Here is a 26,238-nt window from a genome sequence, read left to right as displayed (position 1 = left end):
GTCGTATTTTAGTCATCTCAATTGTTTTAGTTTTAGTCGTATTTTAGTTGACTAAAATAGTATTCATTTAGTCAACTAAAATAACACTGGTGTCCAGAAAGCCCGCCCAGATACGTAATTTCCTGCTTGTGTGATAATCCCATAAGTCTACACTAAGATACAAGTCAGGTTTTAGGGATCTCCTGCAACAAAAATGTCATTTTTCGTGAGATACTACCAATAGGTAATCACATCTAAAAAGGGATGCAGATCCTGCCGCTTTCCCCATTAGAGCCCTGCAAGTGCAGCAGCTGATTAATAATTATGAAACCACTCCCATACAGATTCACTTTTCACATCTATTCCTTCAGAACAACAAAAAGGTAGGCATCTGCAACAAAGTTTGATAAAATCCATGCAATGTACATTGATTACCCAAAAGAGAAGGATTTTTTTTCTCATCAGCTAACCACTAGCTGACCAGCTTATGCAGATTTACTGCGGCAGGTTGGCAGCGCTGCATGAATTGCTGTACCTGTACGGCGGCTCGCGCAGGCACAGTTGCGGGCGCAGCTGCACTTTAGAACGCTGCGGAAGCGTGCCCGCGACCCGCGGTCGCCTAGTAGAGTGGCAGAACGTGGATCTGCCAGTGTAAACAAGGCGGATCCCCGTTCTGACAGGACATTATTATTATTATACGAGATTTATATAGCGCCAACAGTTTACTCAGCGCTTTACAATGTATAAGGGGGATAACACAATTACAGTACAGTTCAATATAAAAGGTACAGGAGGGCCCTGCTCATAGAGCTTAGATTCTAAAGGGAGGGGGTGGTGGTACAAAAGGTAATAGCTGCAAAGAATGATTTGATGGCATTTGATTACATGACAGATCTACTGTTCCCAGTGATCAGGAACAGTGATTTCCGAGGCAGCCCCCCCCCCCCCCCCTACAGTTAGAACACACCTAGGGAACACACTTAACCCCCTAGTGTTAACCCCTTCCCTGCCCAGTGTCATGTTTATACCGATCAGTGCATTTTTATAGCACTGATCAATGTAATAATGTCACTGGTACCCAAAAAGTGTCATTTGGGGTCATATTTGTCTGCCGCAATGTCGCAGTCCTGTAAAAAAAAAAAAAAAATTGCAGATCGCCACCATTACTAGTAAAAATAATTTTTAAAATATATATAAAAGTCCCTAAATCTATCCCATAGTTTGTAGACACGATAACTTTTGCGCAAACCAATCAATATACACCTATTGCGATTTTGTTTACCAAAAATATGTAGAAGAAAATTTATTGGCCTAAACTGATGAATAAATATGTTTTTTATATATTTTCTTGGATATATATTATAGCAAAAAGTAAAAGTGTTTTTTTTTTCAAAATTGTCGTGCTCACCGCAAAGGTGATCAAATACCACCAAAAGAAAGCTCTATTTGTAAAAAAGGAAAGTTTTGTTTGGGTACAGCGTCGCACTACCGCGCAATTGTCACGTAAAACTGTGCAGTGCCATATCACAAAAAATGGTCTGGTCATGAAGGGGGCAAATCCTTCCGGGGCTGAACTGAACTTGCATGCTACATATCCACTTAACACCCCCCCCCCCCCAGGTCAATTCTGATATTTCTCTCATACATGTCAAAATCTGCATTTTTTCGCTCAAAAATAACTTAGAACCCCAAAGCATTTTAGATTTTTTTAAGCAACAGCATTAGAGAGAGTAGAATGTCTACAGCGCATGCGCTGTAGACAGCGGTGCCTGTCTTTTTGCAAACTGTGTAGGTTTAGGAGATATTTCTTAGACCTACAGGTAAGCCTTAATCTAGGCATACCTGTAGGTCCAAGTGGTCTGTAAGGGTTTACAACCACTTTAATTTTTATTATCAACTTTACTGCTACCAACAATATCTCTTGTGACAGTATGGCCATTACAGGTCCTCTTTTTGGGCAGATCTGGGGACTATTAGACCCAGATCTCTCATCTGGCCTCCAAAGCATCTGCTCAAACCGGTAATGGCTTGGCCACAAAACCAACCGAAATCCTTGTCACTTCCTGTTTCTATTGCCACAGAAGAGGGTCAGGCACTTCCTTCCTTTCACTCTTCTTATGGAATAGGACCGATTCGATCCCATCTTTAACAGGCTCCCCGATCAGACGGAGAGCCCAGCAAAGGCGGACGCCTGTAAAAGTGATCCACAGTAAAAGTAAAAGTGATCCACAGTAAAAGTAAAAGTGATCCACAGTAGCTGTATAGTCACTCTGATCACTTTTTATAGAAAGAGAATCGCCAGCTGAAAAAATACATAGCAGGACCATGACTGTAGCTACAGTCATGATCCTGGTACAAACCCCTTCTAGACTGTAAGCTCCAACGAGCAGGTCCCTCTGATCCGTCCTGTATTAAATTGTATTGTAATTCTACTGTCTTTCATGATGTTGTAAAGCGCTGCGCAAACTGTTGGCGCTATATAAACCCTGTATAATAATAATAATAATAACTACGGTACTTCAACTGGAGGTCGTACACACATGTATACATATATTTTTTATTTATTTTTTTGATAGCATTGTTTATAGTGGCAAGAAGGCTTGTTTGACTGCTGTGTTATGTGAGTGAGGCAGCCCGACTCGCCAATGTACTGCTAACACTGGGTACTTTAACCCATGCTGCAGCAAATAGTATGTAAAAAAGCAAAACCACAAGTATATGCATAGACAACCTGACTACATTACAGTAATAAATAACAGTAATAAATAAAAAAGGTTCAATTGGGTTTTAATTTTTTTTTTACTTATTACACATTGGAAATCAAGGAGTGTTCTAGCTGGAGGCCTGCTTTAAATAGCCACAATATTTCACAGTCAAAACTGGAATCTACTGTAAAAGTCACTTACGTGGAGCCCCTTCCGCCATCTCAATAGCAGTGATTCCCAGGGACCAGATGTCACTCTGAAAAAGGAGATAAATACACAATGACAAACGTAAATGAAAATATAATACACTTTCTATTGAGAACTATCAAAGTTACAAGGGGGGGGGGGTTGGCTGGGGGACTGCATGCAAAAAGTTTTTTACCTTAATGCATAGAATCACTTTAAAGTTGAATTGCAGGCATGGCATATTTTTACATCCAGGCTGGACCAATATAAGAAAGTATATGCCATAGCTAGCAGATACCTCTGGAAGCTGAAAAATTACTGAAGTAGACACTGGTACTTCAGTAATCTCCCCTAGCATTCAAGTCCCATTTTGAGCAGCCAGTCTAATGTATTGTGAATACAGGAGGTCGGCCACCCGGCAGGGGCACCATTCAGAGAATGCTTTGCATTTTCCAAATGAATGCAAAGCATTTTCTGATTGGATGAGGTGGAAAGCATGATGTCACCACCCCACCCCTCCACCATGTCCAATCAGACAATGCTTGGCATTAATTCAGAAATTGCATTCTCTGATTGGTGCCTGTGCCGAGTGGGCGATCACCTGTATTCACAATGCATCAGGATGATTTCCAGCTTCCAGGAGCATTGCCTAAGGATGATATATGTATAATGAACAGAAACTAAAGGCTGTTTAGCCTAGAGAAGGGGGGGGGGGGGAGGGGAAAAGATCTTCCCCAGGGACTTTTAAGGTGCTATTTAATAGACAATATATTCAAAAAATTCTGTACAATCATACTAAGTAAAAATTGATATTTATTTGTATAAAATCACATTTAAAATATTTATGCCTCACTTCACGAGTGAGACATGTTAATAAGAACAATATGACATAGATAATGTCACCCAAAAATCATTATCACATTTAGACAATGCAACAAGAAGCAACTACTTAAAGGTGCCAAGACAATCAGCCGCTCTCGACATGTTTCGCTCTGAATACGAGCTTCTTCAGGAGTTTAGAGGCAATGATTGTGGCGGACTCTAAATAATGGAAAAGTAGACAAAAATCAATACATATATTTGAACATATTGTAGAAAACATCTAGTGAATTCTTTGAATTTACAAAAAATTCCATTACCAGAGTAAAGATTGATACAGAGAGTTTAAATACATGCATATAGATTTCAATGCTAAACACTTTAACCAAATATAGGTGAACGATCAAAATTTATACATCTTACCAGGCTGTAGCACATTAATCCGATATAAATGCTTCAATGGAATGACAGTACTGCTGCTGGTTTCAAACCAAGGAGTTATCATATATGAGGGGTATCGCTGCCATGCTATGACCACAGGGGAATATAAAGTTTAAGAAGTGGCCCTTTAAAAAGCAAAATAAATTCAAAAATTAGAAAAAGGGGGGGATCGCAACCAGGATCTTTAATAATTTATTTTATTTTATTTATTTTAGGGGGGATATGTACCCTAAGGTAGAACCAATTCAGGATATATTACCTGGAACATAAAAGTATAACGGCAAATATTGTCATATAGGTGAGGATGGCATCATAGACAAGTGAAAAAGGTTCACTAATAGCTGCAAAGAAGAGCGATCACCAGCAAAGATGTTATCTAAATGTAAAAAAAGAAGAGAAAGAAAGAACAATAAGGACCAATAAAGAATCCAAAGCGTAGCTTACTGTCAGCTAATGACAGTGTCACGCAGGGAAAACTTACTTCACAGATGGTTGTCCGGCACGCAGACTGGGGGGAGCATCACGCTGCCTCCGTAGGATCACCGGTGCGATCCTACGGAGGCAGCGTGATGCTCCCCCCACGCTTTGGATTCTTTATTGGTCCTTATTGTTCTTTCTTTCTCTTCTTTTTTTACATTTAGATAACATCTTTGCTGGTGATCGCTCTTCTTTGCAGCTATTAGTGAACCTTTTTCACTTGTCTATGATGCCATCCTCACCTATATGACAATATTTGCCGTTATACTTTTATGTTCCTGGTAATATATCCTGAATTGGTTCTACCTTAGGGTACATATCCCCCCTAAAATAAATAAAATAAAATAAATTATTAAAGATCCTGGTTGCGATCCCCCCCTTTTTCTAATTTTTGAATTTATTTTGCTTTTTAAAGGGCCACTTCTTAAACTTTATATTCCCCTGTGGTCATAGCATGGCAGCGATACCCCTCATATATGATAACTCCTTGGTTTGAAACCAGCAGCAGTACTGTCATTCCATTGAAGCATTTATATCGGATTAATGTGCTACAGCCTGGTAAGATGTATAAATTTTGATCGTTCACCTATATTTGGTTAAAGTGTTTAGCATTGAAATCTATATGCATGTATTTAAACTCTCTGTATCAATCTTTACTCTGGTAATGGAATTTTTTGTAAATTCAAAGAATTCACTAGATGTTTTCTACAATATGTTCAAATATATGTATTGATTTTTGTCTACTTTTCCATTATTTAGAGTCCGCCACAATCATTGCCTCTAAACTCCTGAAGAAGCTCGTATTCAGAGCGAAACATGTCGAGAGCAGCTGATTGTCTTGGCACCTTTAAGTAGTTGCTTCTTGTTGCATTGTCTAAATGTGATAATGATTTTTGGGTGACATTATCTATGTCATATTGTTCTTATTAACATGTCTCACTCGTGAAGTGAGGCATAAATATTTTAAATGTGATTTAATACAAATAAATATCAATTTTTACTTAGTATGATTGTACAGAATTTTTTGAATATATTGTCTATTAAATAGCACCTTAAAAGTCCCTGGGGAAGATCTTTTCCCCTCCCCCCCCCCCCTTCTCTAGGCTAAACAGCCTTTAGTTTCTGTTCATTATTTAATCATGGGATGTGGTGCTTTTAGTTGACTATATCTGTCCTTCCTATACTTTAATGATATATGTATAGTTACATCAGTACAAGCTGGACCAATTTAACTACGCAAAAATATATCATTCCTGGATATCTTCTTTAATTTGTAACATCTTATTGTCCAATGTAAAACAATATTAAATCAACAGAAAACAGAAGCTGGGATAAAAGAGAAAAATGGGGGCTACGAGTCGGTCCCACCTTCTGCAGGGTGACACAAATAGAAGGGGGCTACGAGTCTTTCTCTCCTCCGGCAGGGCGATACAAAGCTGCCATGTTAGAATATAGTGACATACCCTGTAATCATATGTGGCATCTGGATTTTCATCACACGCAATGACCTCTGGAGCCATCCAGTACGGAGTTCCAATAAAAGTGTTTCTTCTGCCTACAGTGCGATCCAGCTGTGCGCTGACTCCAAAATCAACTGAGACAGACGTGATAAAATAAGTAGGAAAGATGAAATTTCAGTTGTTCAACATATAGAGAAGGGGCAATCCTAACTAAAAATATTTAAGCAGGCTTCTGATGCGCATGATAAAACTGTAACTGCATTTGTTTCAATAAAACTTTGCTTTTCATAAAAATATTTATAATAAGTGGACAAAAGATAATATTCAGTTGCTTTTTGGCTCCCAAGAAATTCTTAGTAATGAACGTGTATAAAATGGGACCATGCAAACCACAAGACACACACAGGACTCACTTCTCAGATAAGGGCCAACTCCACCATGAATACACAAAGCCAAGCGATGCTGTCATCCTATCCCCATAGATTTTTCATTAGAATGTACAAAATAACTGGGGAAGCTCAGCTATCAGAATGAACTCTGTATTATGTTACCTACTGCTAGATAACCTCACAATTGCAGTTTCCAAGAAACAGAAAGACCCGGAGAGCGATTCTACATATTCAAGCTGGGAAATGTTTTGGACGAAGCTGGCCCTTATGGCAATTCAATTACCACAGTTTTTGTCAGGGGTCAGGTTTTTCTATTTGCCAAAAGTGTCCAATTTGAGAAATTTGCATTCACTTCCCATCTTGCAGTCACAACATGCAAGTGCAAGTGAGGGACATCTTCTCTCAGTTAGAAAGACTGGCAAAAGTAGACCATCAAGTCCATCCCCTTATTTCATTTTTTTTTTTTTACTTTTATGTCTAAGTATAAATCTACGTATGTCCTAAACTTGTTAGAGTTCATAAAAACGTACATACTATTGGCTGCCTCACTGTCTCCTGGAGGTCCCTTCCAAACATCAACTACTCTTCTCTTTTTTTATGAAAAAGAAAAAACTTTTCAGTTTAGTTGGAATTTTCCTCCTGCTAGTTTGAGGTCATATCCCCGGGATCTTGATATTAGCATCATATTACAAATACTGCCTTCCTGAACCTTATTCACACCCTTCATGTATTTAACGTCTTGCCGACCGCGCTATAGCAGAATGACCGCTATAGCGTGGACAGCTAGTTCTGGGAGGCTGTCATATGATGGCCTCCTGTGATCACGGCTCTTTACCACGTGATCAGCTATGTCCAATCACAGCTGATCACAGATGTAACTAGAAGCCAGTTATCGGCACGCCTTTCCGCATGCTGAGAGTATGAGAAGAGAGACAATAACCGGCTTCTCTAAAAGGGATATGTACACTGATAATAAGGGCACTGATTAGCAGTGCAGTCCAAACAGTGCCCACCAGTGCTGCCAATAAGTGCCCACTAGTGTTGACAATGTGTGCCCATCAGTGATGCCAATAAGTGTCCTTCGGTGCTGCTAATAGGTGCCTCCTCATCAGTGCCGCCTACCAGTGCCCATTAGTGCCATCTCTCAGGGCAGCCTCATCAGTGCAACCTATCAGTGCCGCCTCATCAGCGCGCATCAATGAAGGAGAAAAATGACCCGTTTCCAAAATTTTATATCAAACTATGAAAAAGTTTGTTTTTGTTTCAAAATTTTCAGTCTTTTTTTTTTTTTTTTTTGCTAAAAAACAAAACAAATAGACAGTGGTGATTCAATAGCACCAAAAGAAATCTCTATTTGTGTTAAAAAATATAGGATTTTTTAAAACAGCTTACCTGCAAAATCCTTTTCTTTCGAAGGACATCACGGGACACAGAGCCACAGTAATTACTGATGGGTTATATATGTATCACTGGTGATTGGACACTGGCACACCCTATCAGGAAGTTCAACCCCCTATATAATCCCTCCCCCTTGCAGGGATACCTCAGTTTTGTAGCCAAGCAATATAGTGTATTAGAAGAGGGGCGGGACCTCTGTGTCCCGTGATGTCCTTCGAAAGAAAAGGATTTTACAGGTAAGCTGTTTTAGAAAATCCTATTTTCTTTCTCGAACATCACGGGACACAGAGCCACAGTAATTACTGATGGGATGTCCCAGAGCAATGCTACCTGAGGGGGGGGAACCACGACCAAGTAGGGTGCAATCAGACCTGAGGACCCTGTACCGCTGCCTGCAGCACACTACGCCCAAAGGCGATATCCTCATGCCTTCTCACATCCACCTGATAGAATCTGGTGAATGTATGAACTGAAGACCAGGTTGCGGCCTTGCAGATTTGAGCCATAGAGGCCCGGTGATGCACTGCCCAAGAAGCACCAATAGCCCTTGTGGAATGTGCCCTGATCTGAAACGGGGGAACCTTCCGTTTCAAACCGTAAGCTTGAATGATCAACTGTCGAATCCATTTAGAAATGGTAGCTTTTGACGCTGCCTGTCCTCTATTGGGACCCTCTGGCAGCACAAACAAAACATCCGTCTTGCAGATCTGAGTTGTTGCCCCTAGATAGGCCTTAACTGCTCTTACTACATCCAACGAATGTAGAGATCTCTCTTCCGGAGAACAGGGATCTGGAAAAAAGGAAGGTAGAACAATGTCTTGGTTTAAATGAAAATCAGAAACCACCTTCGGTAAAAAACTAGGATGAGGGCGTAGTACCACTCTATCCTTGTGTATAATCAAATAAGGCTCCTTACAGGAAAGAGCTGCTAATTCTGATACTCTTCTAGCAGAAGAGATGGCCACCAGAAAAATTAATTTCCTTGTCAACAAGACCAAAGGAATCTGACTTATTGGTTCAAAAGGCTGTTTCTGTAACACAGCCAGGACCAAATTCAAGTCCCAGGGGTTTAGGGGCGCTTTAACCGGAGGATTAAGACGCATCACCCCCTGCATAAAGTTTCGGACCAAAGAATGCGAAGCAAGTGGCCGCTGAAATAATACTGATAAAGCAGAGACCTGGCCCTTGATGGTACTCAAGGCCAGCTTCATCTCTAATCCCATCTGTAGAAAATCAAGGATTCTACCTATGACATATTTCCTGGGATGCCAACCTCTGGATTCACACCAGGTTATATAAGCCTTCCAGACTCTATGATAAATCATCCTGGAAGCTGGCTTCCTTGCATTAATCAAGGTAGATATGACAGGACCTGAGAGCCCACGACTCTTCAGAACGTGGGTCTCAATAGCCAAACCGTCAAATTTAGCGTTTGTAAGGCAGGATGGAACACTGGACCCTGAGATAACAGGTCTGGGCGTACCGGTAGGGTCCACGGGGAACCCACCATCATCCTTACTATTTCTGCATACCAAGTCCTTCTGGGCCAAGCGGGGGCCACCAGAAGTACCGACTTCCTTTCCTGCCTGATCCTGCGAAGGAGTCGTGGTAGTAGCAGAATAGGCAGGAATGCGTAAATCAGTGAGAACCGATGCCACGGAATCACCAACGCATCCGTCCCGCATGCAAGAGGATCTTTTGTCCTTTCCACAAATCTGTCTATCTTTTTGTTGAATCGGGATGCAAAGAGATCTACATCTGGAACCCCCCATCTTTGGCATATGGCCCAAAAGACGTCAGGATGCAGAGACCATTCCCCTGGAAGTAACTGCTGGCGACTTAGATAGTCCGCCTGCCAATTCTCTATTCCCGGGATGAAAACTGCCGATATGCATGGCACATGTATCTCTGCCCAGACTAAGATCTGGTTCACCTCTTTTTGAGCAGCTCGGCTCCGGGTGCCTCCCTGATGATTGACATAAGCCACTGCTGTGGCATTGTCGGACTGGATCCTGACCGGACAACCCTGTAGCCTGATAGTCCAGGCTTTTAGAGCTAGATGTATCGCCCGGATCTCCAGAATGTTGATGGGTAAGGTCCTCTCTGTCTTGGACCATACCCCTTGGACCGCAGCCTGTTCCAGAACTGCTCCCCAACCTGACAGACTGGCATCTGTTGTTACCACCGTCCAGGTAACCGGTAGAAAGGATTTCCCCTTCTGCAGGTTTTCGGGTATGAGCCACCAATTGAGGCTCTGACGCACCGCATGCAACAGGTGCATCGGAAAGTCTAATGCCTGAACCTTCTTGTTCCAGGTCGACAGAATACTGTGTTGCAGCATTCTTGAGTGAAACTGAGCATAGGGAACTGCTTCGAATGAAGACACCATCCTCCCTAGTAGCCTCATACAAAGGCGGACTGAGGGACCCTTCTTGGTCCTTACTGTCAGAATCAGCTCTCTCAAAGCAGTGATCTTTGCCTGGGGTAGAAATACTTTCTCCTGGCTTGTATCTATAATCAGACCTAAATACTCCAGTCTTCTTACTGGTTTTAGGAAAGACTTTTCTAAGTTGAGGATCCAACCCAGGTGTTCTAGATACCTGACCGTGGTCCTCAAGTTTCCATTCAAAGAGGCTACCGACCGGTCTATCAAGAGCGGGTCGTCTAGGTATGCTATGACAGCTATACCCTGAGCCCTTAATCTGGCCAGAGGAGGAGCCAAGATCTTTGTGAACACTCGAGGTGCAGTGGCTATCCCGAAAGGCAGAGCCACAAACTGGAAATGGCGCCCTCCTACCTCGAAGCGCAGAAACTTCTGATGAGCAGGAAAAATGGGCACATGCAGATATGCATCTCTGATGTCTATTGATGCCAGAAATTCTCCTCCCTGCAGGGTGGGAACTACTGTTCGAATTGATTCCATGCGGAAGGATTGAATCCTTAGGAATCGGTTCAGATCCCTTAAGTCCAAAATGGGCCTGACATCCCCATTTGGCTTTTGGACCGTAAAAAGGTTGGAATAGAAGCCCAATCCCTGGTCCTTTGCGGGAACTATCATAATGACCTCTGGCGACAAAAGTCGCTCTAACGCTAGAAGGAGGGACTGCTTCTTCTCTGGGTCTCTGGGAACATTTGATCTGAGGAACCGAGGAGAAGGGAATTCCTGAAACTCCAGCTTGTACCCTAAGGTTACCGTGGAGACTACCCATCTGTCCTGGAAGTCCTCGTGCCAGAGCTCTGAGAACTGTCGCAGTCTTCCCCCCACTCGAGTGAGCGGGGGCGCCCCCTCATGCAGAGGTCTTAGTGTTTTGCCTAGTAGGCTTCTTTCCCCAGGACTTCTTTTGTCCCTGGGGTTGACTCTTGTCTCTGGACCCCGATGGAGGCGGCCGTCGAGACTGCCTGGAGGCTGAAGCCCCCGGCGCTGGGGAAAGAGTCCGTTTGAAAGAGGGACGCTTACTCTTCTTCTTGACAGGTAAGAGAGTGCTTTTCCCACAAGAGATTCTCTTGATATAGTTATCCAAGTCCTCTCCAAACAACCTTGCACCACGAAATGGAAACCCAGCCAGTAGCTTCTTACATGGTGCTTCGGCTGACCAATTTTTCAACCATAGGATTCTACGTATATGCACCAACCCCAGTGAAAGACGGGAGGTTTGCACGATAGAATCTCTAATGGCGTCAACCACAAAGCATAAGGCCGCTGGAAGGTTAGCAAACCCCTGGGCCTGCTGTTCAGGTAATACTTTGATGACCTGCTTAACATGGTCTCTTAAGTATTGACAGACTCCAATCGCTGCTACTGCAGGTTGGGCCACTGATCCTGCTAAGGAGAAAACATCCTTCAATAGGGATTCCATCCTTTTATCTACAGGATCCCTGAGCATCTGAGCATTGTCTACAGGACAAGTCAGGCTATTATTTACGGAGGAAATGGCGGCATCAATAGCCGGTATTCCCCACATTTTAATAAACTTTTCTTCCATCGGATAAAGTGTTGAAAACTTTCTCGGCGGAAAAAAACGTTTGTCTGGGTGATCCCACTCAGAATAAATAGACTTTTCAAGTAAAGTATGAACAGGAAAAGCATGTGCTGCTTGGAAAGGTTTCAGTGACCCCAAAGCAGAAGAGGATTCTTTAGCAGTTTCAGGTATGGGCAACTTAAATGTGGAGCGGACCAATCCAGTGAGGATCTGCACTAAGACTTTCTCCTCTTGGGAAGTCGCAGAGGGTCCCTCTCCACCTGAATCCTCCGAAAAGGAATCATCCATCCCATCCCGATCCTCTGAAAGGGATTCATCACCTTTATCCCAGAGCTCCTCTGTCTGAGGGTCTTGGGGAACAGAGGAAAGCCTAGTGCGTTTTCTTCCACTGAGTGAAGACGTAATCACGGCCATTAATCTTTCCTCTAGACCATTAATGGTTGAGGAAAAAACCTCTTGTGTAATATATACAGGGGCTGAAGTGCCAGAAGCAGGTGTAGCCCCTGACCCCGATGGCTCTCCCTGGCTAGCCGTCCCTGGCCCATCTTTAGGGGGGAGGATGCTGCCGACAGGGGGCCCTCAGAACCTGAACGAGATCCCCTAGTGTCTCTGGTTCCTGGGGTGCTTGAACCTCTTCTACCCATAGTGCAAAGCAACAAGGTGTGAGGTATACAAACAAACACTGCCCGCTGAGCGATGTAGTCTGGCTAAAAACCTTGCTACCCAATGCTCAGTCTGGTGTTACTTCAGTAAATGCTGCCTAGGAGAATGCCTGTGTCCCACCTTACATGCGACCATCAGCTCTGTGTCTCTCAGAAGGCTGAGTGCACCTGTACAGAGTGCCTTTAATAGCCTGCAGCTGGCCTGAGTGGGAGTCTAAACACTCTGTGCTGACATCCCGCCCCCTCCTCTACCGCCCCCCCCCCTCGAGTTTTGAAAAAAACGAGCGCTTCCCGCACTGCCGACTCTCCTGTCATGCTTCTGGAGAAAAGGCTGGGGATGGGGGGGGGGGGGGGGGGAGGGAGACTGGTAACAAGATCTGCCTGAATGGCTATCTTCAGAGATGGTGGCCATTAGGCCGCAGAGCCCGGGTGGTATAACCACTTTCTAGACCCCTGTGGCCCCTCTCTAGCCTGGGGGGAACATTCAAACATGAGAAATCCCCCTTTCCACCTTACCTGCTTGCAGCCTGCTTTGAGATGCTGGGACATAATCAGCACTGAACACCTGAGACAGTCAGTCAGCATGTGTAGGTTTGTGCTCTTGGCAGCCCCCGGTGGTCACAATAGGCATAGCATGCATTTACCTTAAAGGAGAAAAGCCACTAGAACTCAAAAATTCTGTGGAATCTCCTCTTACCTTATCCAGCCGCAGGGTGCTGTTTACACAGACCCAATCTTCACCTCTCACGGTGGGCTCCGTTTGAAAAAACCGTCAGAGACTGGGGCCCCCATCAGTAGGGGGATCCAACAGTTCTGGGACCGTAAAGCACCTCGCCAGAAATTAGGAAGTTTAAAGTCATTTTCTGATCTGCGGGGTCCAGCTCTCTAAAAAGAGAAGCATTACGGGTAAAACCTCGTTTCTTCGGACACGAGGCCCGGGTACCATTCAATTCGGCCATGAAAAGACACTTTGAATGGATCCGGTTCGCCTGGCTTGCCCCAGTATAGGATATAGGATATTCCCTTTGGAGCTCAGCACAGGACATCTTTACACGTCCATCACCTAAGACACTGGCGTAAAAACTGAGGTATCCCTGCAAGGGGGAGGGATTATATAGGGGGTTGAACTTCCTGATAGGGTGTGCCAGTGTCCAATCACCAGTGATACCTATATAACCCATCAGTAATTACTGTGGCTCTGTGTCCCGTGATGTTCGAGAAAGAAATGTAAATTTCCTTTGGGTACAGTGTATTGTCATTCAAAGCGTGACAGCACTGAAAGCTGAAAATTGGCCTGGGCAGGAAGGGGGTAAAAGTGCCCAGTAGGCAAGTGGTTATAAAGGCTCAAGATTTATAACTTCCATGCATTCAATTATATTCTATTCACTGGAAACACCTGAACTAAGTAGGTTGAAAGGGATGTCCACATTCTCTTGGACATAGAGGAGTTGATTTACTAAAACTGGGGAGTGCAAAATCTGGTGCAGCTGTACACTGTAGCCAATCAGCTTCTAACTTTAGCTTGTTCAATTAAGCTTTGACGAAAAAAAAAAAAAAACGATTAGTAAATCAACCTCATAGTTTGGATGTGATGACCAAGCATCTGCAAACTTTGGGCCATTATAGTGTATTGCAGAAATTGTTTGCGCACACTCCCTGCATATATGAACTTACCCAGTTTAACTTCAGCGTTCTCGGTCAGGAGGACGTTCTGACCCTTGATGTCTCGATGGATGACCTTGTGAGCGTGAAGGTGCGACAGACCCTGAAGACAGCAAAGAAAGAATACTTTATTCACTTTTAGCACATACAGTTTGCATTGCTTATTAGGCCTGGGTGATCCAATGCCAACATCCCTTAAATCATAGTTTCTATGCAACACATGCAAAGGGTAACCGTGCTGAAAGAAGAGCAGTAGAGGTCAAAGAAGGCATCCTTAGGTTCACATGCTAACCATTTGCTGGTAAGCATAAATTAGCTTAGGAAGCTCTCACAACTAACAGGCATGCTATGAAAAAAAAAAACTGCCTTTAGAACAGCCACTCAATCACTTCTGCCGGCGGTGAAAGGTGGTTCCCTCCCATCGCCATCGCCTCTCCTGGCTTTGCCGTTCCGACCAGCAACACTAGACAGAGAGCGAGAGGAACAGACGACGTTCCTCCCTCTTTGTGACCCCAGGAACCAGAAGCGACGAGGATTTCATCACTTCCAGTTCCGCCTCTTCGTCTACCTGGCCGTTAGTGGCCAGGAAAGCAGCCAATCAGACAGATCTGTGACTGATCGGCTGCACTGGAGGCCAGAGGATGGATTTGGGGTCTAATAGACCCCAGACCTTTCCAATAAAGAGGACATGTCATGGCCCATGCTGTCACTAGGGATGTTGTTCATCCCTTACGATAGCAATAAAGTTAAAGCAGAGTTCCGCCTCCCCCCTTCAAAAATTGAATGTCAGCAGCAACAAATACTGTAGCTGCTGACTTTTACTATTAGGGCACTTACCTGTCTAGGCATCCAGCGGTGTCTTCACCCGAGCCGATTCCTGCTGGCGCCGCCATCTTGGCTAAGGGAAACCAGCAGTGAAGCCTTGCGGTTTTCCTACAAATCGCGCTGCACTCTGAATGGGCTGGCTGCGGGGAGGGGCCGAACTTCCGGCTCACTTCGCCACAGTGAACTCAGTCCGAAGTGTGAGCAGGTACCTGTCTACCCTTGAAGGCATGAGATTAAAAAAAAAAAACAAAAAAAAAAAAAACAAACACACTGATCTCATGCTTTCCAAAAGAAATAAAAATGGCTTTGTTTACAATTGCCCTAACCAGAAGTGACGAACTGCTCGTCTCTTCCCGTCTTCTAGACCAGGGTTTCTCAACTCCAGTCCTCAAGGCGCCCCAACAGGTCATGTTTTCAGGCTCACCATTATTTTGTACAGGTGATTTGATCAGTTTCACTGCCTTAGTAATTACCACAGCTGTTTCATCTGAGGGAAATCCTGAAAACATGACCTGTTGGGGCGCCTTGAGGGCTGGAGTTGTGAAACACTGTTCTAGACCATAGAGATGATCAGGAACGTTCCAGTTAGGGCTGGGAGATTTTCTGAAAAAAAAACTCTATTCACGATTCAAATTTTTTTTTTTTCACCGCGCTGGTCGTGGGGAGCTGCAGGCAGGAGTTTTCAGGCGAGTCCGCGGCTTCGTCTAGTCCGCGGCGTCTGGCCCCACGGACTAGACTGAAGCTGCGGCCTCGCCTAAAAACTCTTGCCCGCAGCTCCTCAGGACCGATGCGGTGGAAAAAAAAAAAAAAAACCTAAAAAAATCGATTTGCTTAAATTTTGAATCGACTTGACCTCTCAACTCGATTCAAGATTTAAATCGATTTTTTCCCCAGCCCTAGTTCCAGTCCCTAATCAGGTTTATGATCAGCTGGCAGAACTGCCGTCTTCAGTGCTGGGGTCCCCAGAGAGGCACCGGCCGGGGGAAGACGGCCCCTCCCGCTGCTTGTAAAAGTGATCCAATGGCTAATCAACCGCTCGGATCACTTTTACAAGTTAAGGATTTGCTTGCTGAAAGTTTTAATACCGGGTTATGGCTTGACAGCTGCAGCCGTGGGCCAGTAAAACCACTTGAACACAATGACATACATTTATATGGATTGTGCAGCAAGTGGTTAATAAAACTGGAGATTTTCTACTTTAATTACTAAAAAAAGAAAAAAAAAAAAATCAAATAGAAGAGAAAAAAAAAACTCAGACAGCAACAGCAGATATGCATACAACTTTACCCGCAAGATTTCCCGGCAGATGTACGCAATACAGTCTTCCTTTAGGGAGTTCCCCTTCGTGTTCTTCACCAGATCGGTGACCGATCCCGCACCACAGAACTCCATGACCAGCTGTGAGGAGACACATAGGATATAACCACGCCATTCATCAACATAATGAAGCATGCTACATTTGAGTAGAGAAAAGTATCATTTATATGCCTTTTCTGTTTAGTTGTCCTTATACATGAGGGAGACAAAGCCATGGAAAATTAATGTATAACTATATCTTCAGCACAAAAAAATATATATATATTGTATTGTGCAGAGTATAATGTCGGCAAAACCACTTACCTTACCCTATAAGCAAATAGTTTGTACTTACTTTTAACCAGTTCGGGGAAGGTGGACATGCTACACATGTTCAAAAAACGTAAAGTGGTAGTAAAGGCCAACATAACAATGTTCCTTGTCCCCTCCTCCTCCCCATCATGCATAAAAAAAAATAAAATACAAAAAAAAAAAATATTTGATCGGTGTACCTTTTTAAAAATCTGGTCTGGTCACATGATCATGCAGCTCTGTGTAAGGTAACACTCGGCAACAGCTGTGAATTCCTGGAGTCATGATGTCACCCATAGGCTCCCATTGCATCTTCGCTGTCAGCGCTCCCTCCTCTGCCCCTGCAGCAGCCGCTCACTGACGCAGGGGAGCCTTAGCTGCAGGATCCTTAGCTGCAAGATCGCATGACCGAACCACGCCATATTAAAAAGGAAAGTACACAGATCTTTTTTTAGGGTGTGCTGGATAGGTAGGAGGAGGAGGAGGAGGCAGGGAACATTTTTAAGAATAGTTATTTTAGCCTCATTTTCCACTATAATCAAAGAACACAGGGCATATGTAGCATGCCCTGTCCTTATGGCCTGCTGCTGCCCTTACCCCTCCAAAGGGGCGTGCACCGTTTTCAATCCCAAGTGCACATTGCTCCAAAACGCGGCGCAAGCACGCCCAGTGAGGTCATCGAGCCAGACGCTGCGGTTCAGCGTGCGCCCCAGCCCTCGCTCCCTTCCATCTTTGTACCATCTTGCCGAGACAGCAGGGGCACTGGCGGTGACAGCTCCGGCGTGGGCCCCAGATACCCGAGACACACCGGACGTTTGAGCATACAAGATGTGCCCCATTTTATCTCCCCACACGTGAGTGTATTTTTACTGTGCTCTCGTTAAAATATCTTACAGTCTACACTCAGAGGCGCCTGTACTGTTTTCTCTTTGCATGTTTGGAGACGGCTTCTGCTCCCCCATACAAGGCTGTCCCTGAACCGTGGACTATTACATGCCCCCTGTTAGCATCATTTGGCTGATCCCATAGCACATGGAATCACTAAAATGTGGACTTTGTTTATAGACTTGGGCATAAAAAAATTATAATCATTTTGCGCCAACTTCATACATTTACCCCTCTGACTGCTTGCTGGAAAATTCTGGTTTAGTAAAGTGTAATGTGCAATACTCTGACTTTGTTAATCAGCTTGATGAGCAAAAGTCTGTTAGATACAAAAGAACAATGCAGAAATGTGGAGCTTTCCTTTAGGTCAGAGATCACTAAATGGCAGACTGTGGACCGGACCCGGACCGAGTTAACAGTCCTGTCCATGCTGCGGTCGTGCCACTTAGCAGCTGGCTGTCCTTTCCCAAGTCTCCAGCTCGGCCGCCGCTGTCATCCCCACAGCAGAGCAGGGGGCAGGAGGTGCTGCAGAGCTGCACAGAGAGTGGGAGTCTTTTCAAGTTAACAAGCGGGTAATCGCCCGCTTCCTAACATAGTAAGCTGGGCAGCTCCTGCCCTCCATCCAGATCGGCAGAACCTCCCGCCCTCTGCCCTGCCGTAAGGATGACATTGGCGGCCAGGTGGGAGACCCGGGAGGGGACAGTCAGGCTGGCTTCCATTGAAAGGGTCACTGTGAAGTAAAGAAGCACTGTGATGTAAAAGGGGGTTGTGATGTAAATGGAAACTGGGGACACTGTGGGACTACTTTAAAGGGGAGCAGAACTGTGATGTGAAGAGGGTCTGTGGACACTGATGTAAAGAGTTGGACTGTGATGGGGGGGGGGGTTGTGATGTGAAAGGGGGACTGAGGAAACTGATGTGACTAAGGCTACTGATGTGACTAGGGCTATGATGTGATGGGTAGGCTGAAGACATTGATGTACAGGGGGGGGGGGGGTCCTCTGTAAATTTTAATTGAAGGACCCTGATTTAGACTTAAATCCCAATGACAGGGTTTTGTAAGCATGGATGAGTAAAGATTTTTTTCCACCAAAATCTATTTTACATTGCACCACTCTTTCACTTGCCTTTGACCAGGCAACCTTCCAGCGTGTTCTGGCAGCACGGACAATGGTAAAGGTAAGCAGAAAGCAAAGTATTCAGTTGCTTCTTTTGCACCCGTTTTATATACAGTATGTACTCTTTCAATGACAGGGTTACTTTATTATTGCCTGAAGCCTGCATATATGAGCTCACCCATAGCTGGTCGTCATTCCCTGGAGGACTCTTTTTGATGAAGGCTCCATAGTACGTTGCGATGTTTCGATGGTGGGAGTACTTCTTCAACATGTTAATCTCTTGCTTGATCTCCTCTTCTTCATCCTAATCATAAAATCACAGGAGGAAGAACAGACACAAGTAACTCCATCTTGTCTTTCCATCCTAATTTCTATCTGAGGGGGTAAGAAACCACTTTAGTTTCCTTGAGTCCTTTGTGACCCCAGTGTTGCGATATGCCTGCTAATTTCAAACATATGTGGTGGTCCTGCCTACATATGGAGGGATACTGGAAACAAGCTGTCTAGATCATACATGTTGCAATGGGGTCTCCTCTGGCTCTGGACCCCCCCGGGGCATGCCTTCTTGGGCTGCTGGATTCTTGTCCTAGAGAAGTCATCTATTCAGCAATGTGAAATAACTCTCTATTGCTCAGAAACGTCTTGCTAAATACTGGATAAAACCAAAAAACCCCTAGCTTGGTGGAACAGACGAGTCAACGTAATGCTAGTCTCTCGTAGCTTCCCTGGCGGTTTTCCCGAGTGTGGCTCGGGGTTAAAATTCAGAACCATTAGCGTGTAGCCACACTCGGGATCGCATTGCAGGATCCTGGGGCGGCGTTACTTACCTTGTCCCCGGGATCCTGCGATGTCACCCGCAGTGTCCGAGGGCTCCGTCCTCCTCCGAAGCCTCTCCGTGCCAGGCTCCGTTCCCTGCGAGCGGCGCGACGCACGGGGGCGGAGCCTGGCGGCAAATTCAAAAAAATGTCAAAAGCATAACACATACAGTACTGTAATCTTACAGATTACAGTACTGTATGAAATGATTTCACATCCCTTTTGTCCCCAGTGCTTTGGCCCATGCCCTGCATGCAATTTTACATGATATACACTGTTCTTTCTGCCTGGAAACTGGAGATTGTCCATAGCAACCAAAAAGTGTCCCTTTACGTCAAAAGTGGCTTTAGACCAGCTAGAAAACAGCGATAGTAAATTAGAACACTTGCAGAATTGAGCGATAGTGAATTGTGGGGAAATGTATTTTATTACTATTTTTTTTAATTTTTTTTAATTATTTTTTTTTATTTATTATATTATAATTTATGTTTTTGTGTTTCAAACTTTATCATACCCGGGATATCTACTAGACTCTTGTTTGGACAGATTTAAGTGTGTTATTGTTAAGATTTACAGACCTACAATATAAAACGCCAAATTTCCATGCAAAATAATGGTACCGCTTTCAGCACCTAAAATCCGAAATAATCATACTGCCAGGGAGGTGATTTACATGAACAGAGGATGCCAGGGTAATTTAACAGAACCTGGGATAGGTGGATGTTGCGTGAAGAAAGTCTATCATCTGAGTGCTCATAACTGGTGGTTGATCCTCACAGGGCAAGTAAAGACATAGCAAAACCTTATATATTCCTGCTAATTCTAAACATATGTGGTGGACATATTATTGCCGGAAGTGCAAAATGTGTTTATTTTCTAGGAAGATCGTTTGTCTCATTAAAAAGCAGGGCTTTATGATATAATAAGGAGCATGTCAAATACCAAATTAAAAGGAGAACTCCAGACGGCTGGGTCTTGGATGATCCAGCATCCGAACAGTTAAAAATCTATACGCTGCATGTGACAAGAGGAGGCATCAAGATCCCCACAACCTACCTACGTCAGAGCTGCAGTGGAAGCTGAAGAGGAATATTGGAACAATATACTTTACAGGTCTTATAAAATGAGTTCTACACAAGAAAATTCCGGCCGTCCCTTCTGGCAAAGACAAGTCATCTGGATTATACACAGCCTGATCCAAATGACACTGGAAGGCTGTTTTATTCCACATACAACACAAGCGGTTACATAAGTATTCTTCTTACCTCAGTCACGTCCATGACCTTGATGGCGGCAAGTTGTCCCGTCTTGACATGACGGCCCTGAGATAAACACAGGAGAGAAGATCTAAGGGATGCTGGTAATGATCATGCAGAAAAAAAAAAAAACAACCTCTCTTACATGCTGTATATATGTACAGTATCTCACAAAATTTACTACCCCATCACATTTTTGTAAATATTTTATTAAATCTTTTCATGTGACAACACTGAAGAAATGACACTTTGCTACAATGTAAAGTAGTGAGTGTACAGCTTGTATAACAGTGTAAATTTGCTGTCCCCTCAAAATAACTCAACACACAGCCATTAATGTCTAAACCGCTGGCAACAAAAGTGAGTACACCCCTAAGTGAAAATGTCCAAATTGGGCCCAAAGTGTCAATATTTTGTGTGGCCACCATTATTTTCCAGCACTGCCTTAAACTTCTTGGGCATGGAGGTCACCAGAGCTTCACAGATTGTCACTGGAGTCCTCTTCCACTCCTCCATGATGACATCATGGAGCTGAACCTTGAAGAAACCCCACAGATGCTCAATAGGGTTTAGGTTTGGAGACATGCTTGGCCAGTCCATCACATTTACCCTCAGCTTCTTTAGCAAGGCAGTGGTCCTCTTGGAGGTGTGTTTGGGCTCATTATCATGTTGGAATACTGCCCTGCGGCCCAGTCTCTGAAGGGAGGGGATCATGCTCTGCTTCATATGTCACAGTACATGTCGGCATTCATGGTTCCCTCAATGAACTGTATCTCTCCAGTGCCTGCAGCACTCATGCAGCCCCAGACCATGACACTCCCACCACTATGCTTGATTGTAGGGAAGACACACTTGTCTTTGTACTCCTCACCTGGTTGCCGCCACACACGCTTGTCACCATCTGAACCAAATAAGTTTATCTTGGTCTCATCAGACCACAATACATGGTTCCAGTAATCCATGTCCTTAGTCTACTTGTCTTCAGCAAACTTTGCGGGCTTTTTTGTACATTATCTTTAGAAGAGGCTTCCTTCTAGGATGACAGCCATCTGTTTGTAGGGATTTCTCCTCACTTCCTGTTTGGCTATGGAGGCAGGAAGTGAAGAAAATTCTCCCCAATGGGACAGAGAGGGCAAAAAAATTAAACTGACAGGGGTTATTTCCTACCTTACTCTATGCAAAATGAAAAAAAAAAAAAAGTTTTGCCTATAGTTCTACTTTAAGCAGTGTGCAAAGCAAAACTGTGCCTACTCAATGTGTACATGGTGCCACATGTAAGAGTCTAACAGGAGTCAGGGGTATGTAACACACAGGGGTCAGTAGATACCTAGAGAGTACAAAAACAATTACTTTCGTCCCCAAGCCAAAATTTCCACCCTCCCACTAACCCTTCCCAGGTTAAAATCCTCCCCCCCCCCCCCCCCCCCCCCACCACCACCACAACTACAGATCTCCACCCCACCTCCACCAGTACAGATCTCCCTACTCCATAAAAATCCACTACCCCAGACCAGGTATGTCATGTGACCGGAGCAAAGGAGGAGCTAAAAATGAGCCCCCCCCCTCTCTCTCCAAACTGCTGCTGCCTGTTGCTTTAGTCTCACGGGTTAGCCGGAGCGTTACAGATGCTCGGGGGGGGGGGGGGGGGAAACACCCCTATCCGCCATTATCTGCACCCCTGGACCAGTATTGTCTATAAAATATTGTGCAGCTGGTCTTTTCTCCATTACCGAATAACTATGTTGAGGAAGCACAGATATAGAGAACGAAGCAGAAGCAGGGAGCTCTTTGCACCGCAGGTCCTCAGGTACCGCTTCCCCTGCAGCTAGGAGAACAGCAGCACAGTAGTGACCTCACTGAATTTCACTCAAAACATTGGGAAGCAGTCAGAGGCAGCAGTGCCCTAGATCAGTGGTCTCCAAACTGCGGCCCGCAGGTCAGATGTGGCCCTTTGCATGCCTTTTTCTGGGCCCTTGGGGCAGTATTCCTTCCACTGATAAGAGGCTTTATTCCCCCTACTGACACCAACAATGAGGCACCTTTCCTTACACTGACACCAACAGCGGGGCATAATATCACCAAATGACATCAACGGTGGAGCACTATTCCTCCCACGGACACCAACAATGGAGCATTATTCCTTCCACTGAGATCAACAAAGGGTTACTAGTCCTCCTACGGACACCAGCGATGGAGCATGATTTCTCCCACTGACACCAACATTGGAACATTATTCCTTCCACTGACACCAAAGAATGAGTACTATTGTTCCTTCTACTGACCACATGCGGTATGTATTTTTTTTTATTCCTACCAAGCCTGAAGCATTGTCTACTCCCAATAACGCCGGGAAATTTTCTACTCCCACTAGCCACAGTCTGGCCCCCCTAAGGCCTAAAAGACAGTAAAATGGCCTTTTGTTTAAAAAAAGTTTGGAGACCCCTGACCTAGATGATCTCACACTGCAGATATACATTTATGAGGCACACCAAATTATCAAGAGGATTTCCAGACTAAAAAAGGTAAATTTTTCAATGTACTGCTTAAAGAGGAGTTCCCATTAAAAAAAAAAAAAATTAAAAGTCAGCAGCTACAAATACTGCAGCTGCTGACTTTTAATTGGACACTTACCTGTCCCAGGGTCCAGCTGTGCGGGGGATAGAAGCCCCGCTCGTCTCCCCCTCCATTTGGCGGTGCCAGCATTGCAACTGTGGGCGCTGGGCTGTGGCTTCACAGCTGGCACCCACTGCGCATGCGCGAGCGGCGCCGCGCGCCGTGACTGGCCGCTCAGTCATCTGGGACCTGTAATGGGTCCCAGATGATTGACAAGAGGGAGGGAGCAGAGCTGAGCCCTTCCTGATCCGAGGGAAGTGATGTCACCAGCCCAGGCACCGAAAGAGGCAGACTACGAAGGAGACCCCCTAGCAACAAGCATTTAGAGGTGAGTAAAAAAAAAAAAAACAAATTCCAAATTTGTTTTTATTTTTTTTTAGGCACGTTCATGTATTTTTTTTTTTTTTTGGGTGGAACACCACTTTAAAGAGGAGCTCCAGGCTCCGCCCCAATAAATTAAAAGTCAGCAGCTACAAAAACTGTGGCTACTGACTTTACATTTAAGGACCCTTACCTGTCCAAAAATCCAGCAATGTCCTCACCCAAACCGATTGTTCTATCAGCTTCGGGGGGCAGGCGCCGGCATTTTGTGGCTTCACAGCCTGTTTTCTTACTGTGCATGTGCAAGTCGTGCTGCGCCTTGTGAATGGTCCCGTAGTCTTCCGGGACCTGTGATGTGTCCTAGAAGACTGTGGGGGGAAGGAGGGGGGCTGATCATCCAGCTCAGATCAAAACCAGGTACCCGTTCCCTCCCAAAAAATGGCAAATGTGGAAGTGGAGGGGGGGGGGGGGTGCAAACAAGCAGACCTCTGCCTTTTGGGTGGAGCTCTGCTTTAACCTGACCCATAGAAGGGTAGGATTTCGACCAGAAATTCTTAGAAAAAAAGTTAGTAAAATTCATACAAATATTCTCAAAATTCGTTTGTTATTCGAAAGATTTTGTTTTGCTTTTAACATGTAATTTTGGGGTGAATGGACTTTATCAATCCAAAACCGCATACACGGTTAAAAATTTGTTGAGAAAAATTTTACATTCTGCTCCTTCGAATTTTCCCATCACTGCGGTCGAAAACGAACGCCAATTTGAGCCACTAATGATTAGAAAGACAAATTTATTAGAACCTTCTTTTCCCCTTAGAACTTTCGTTTGAAATTCTACCCATCTATGGCCTGCTTTAGGCACAACATATCCAGCAGCCCCCCTGCAAGGCAGCAAATCTTCACCCTTTCAGTTCAGATCCACTCAAGAGACCCTGCATTTAACACATTAAGACCCCTTTCACACTGGGGCCGCCCGAGCGTTCATGGTAAAGCGATGCTTGTTTAAGCTGTGCTTTACGGCTGTTTAAGTGGCACTTTTGCGCCGCTTTTTCGGCCACTAGCGGGGCGCTTTTAACACCAAAAAAGGGTTAAAATCTCCTGTGTTGCGGCGCTTCCAAAGCGCTGCCCATTCGTTGCAACCCACCCCACAGATGCTGTTGCAGGACTTTTTCTAACGACCGGCAATCGCACTGCCCAGGTGTGAAAGCACCCATTGCAATGAATGGGAGGCAGTTTTCAGGTGCTTTACAGGCGCTATTTCTAGCGCTAAAACGCCCGAAAACTGCCTCATTGTGAAAGGGGTCTAACACTTAAAGCCCATCGCGAGACAAAACTTTTCTTTTTTTTAGTTTTGAATAGAGCTGGGATGGGTAAATATTTCTGTCGAGTTTTTATTCCCGTCCATGAGCCCGCTGGGGAGAGATCACCTTACTTACTATACTGGTTGAGCAGCAGGAGAGGAAATAATTTGAGAGGATGTCACTGGGAAGGAAAATAAAGACAGTAAACTGAAAGTCTAACCCTTCCCTATTCAACTGGGAAGAAAAGTATTTTGTTGCAGTTGAACCCCTCTGGAGACTGCAAATAAAAACCTAAAGCGTCTCTCTCATCTCCAACCTGTAACAAAGCTAAAAAATAGAATGTTTTGGCTGTAGTTGGGCTTCAACCACTTAACTACTGCTGTACGTTAAAAGTGGTTGTAAAGGTAAAAAGGTTTTATACCTGAATGCATTTTTTTCATGAAGGTAAAATAAAAAAAAAAAAAAAAAAACTTTCAATATCAGTTCCCCCCAGGCTCCCCTTAAATACCTACCTGAACCCAATCTCAATTCAGCATTGTGCCCATCTACAGCAGAGCTGCCTCTCTCTCCCGTCTCTCACAGGAGGCTCAGCAGCAGCGGGAACCATTGGCTCCTGCTGCTGTCAATCAAACCCTGCGAGGAGGGAGCAGGGATAAGCCGCACTGTGTGGGTCAATAGACCCACACAATGCGGCTCAGGATCGAGCCCGCACAAGTGCCCTATAGCAAGTGGTTTGCTATGGGGGAACTCAGAGAAGTGGAGGAGCAAAGACTGCCAGCGAGAGAGCCCAGGAGGAGGAGGATCGGGGCTTCTCTGTGCAAAACTCTTGCACAGAACAGTATACAAAGCGAGTTATTTAAGAAAAAAAAAACGATTAAACTTTTAGAATCATCTTAAAAGAGGCAGAGCAGTGGACAGTTATTTCTGCAATGTCATTTATAAACAAAAAATGCTGCAGAACTAAAAAAAAAAAAAAAAGAAAAAAAAAAGAAATATCCTCTGGTGGCTCATGAATGACTGCTCAGATCACAGCAATGTACAGAGCTGACCAGAGTGGCACTGTACCTTGTGATCGCAGTAAATGGACATAAAGTCCATAGTCCCTAGTTCATGTTGGGAGCAAACAAGAGAAAAAGTGTGGCTACGTTTCTATACAGTGGGACTATGGACAAACATAGCCACACTCTAAACTGGAAGTTGGATCACGGCAGCCATAAAAAAAAAAGAAAGAAAATTTGAAAAGAGCAATAAAAAAGTTACGTTTTCGAGTTAAGAATACAAAAAATATTTTTTTTAATCAGAGTTTACAATCACAAAAACTGTTTAGTCGAAACCCG

General features: G+C 44.4%; 1 protein-coding gene across 10 annotated transcripts in view; it reads right to left on the bottom strand.

Annotated features, from left to right (window-relative positions):
* MINK1 (misshapen like kinase 1) overlaps positions 1-26,238 on the bottom strand; it is a 274,895-nt gene that overhangs the window by 103,804 nt on the left and 144,853 nt on the right. For all 10 annotated transcript variants that reach the window (XM_073623000.1, XM_073623005.1, XM_073622998.1 and 7 more), the window contains 6 exons: positions 20,676-20,732; positions 18,773-18,898; positions 16,271-16,381; positions 14,171-14,261; positions 6,071-6,201; positions 2,886-2,940 (listed from right to left, as the gene is read on the bottom strand). In XM_073623000.1, the coding sequence (XP_073479101.1) occupies positions 2,886-2,940; positions 6,071-6,201; positions 14,171-14,261; positions 16,271-16,381; positions 18,773-18,898; positions 20,676-20,732 (571 nt within the window). The remainder of the gene's footprint in view (positions 1-2,885; positions 2,941-6,070; positions 6,202-14,170; positions 14,262-16,270; positions 16,382-18,772; positions 18,899-20,675; positions 20,733-26,238) is intronic.

The sequence above is a fragment of the Aquarana catesbeiana genome, linkage group LG03, assembly GCF_042186555.1.
Source record: "Aquarana catesbeiana isolate 2022-GZ linkage group LG03, ASM4218655v1, whole genome shotgun sequence".
Classification (NCBI taxonomy): domain Eukaryota; kingdom Metazoa; phylum Chordata; class Amphibia; order Anura; family Ranidae; genus Aquarana; species Aquarana catesbeiana.
This window is presented reverse-complemented; position numbering and strand designations above follow the sequence as displayed.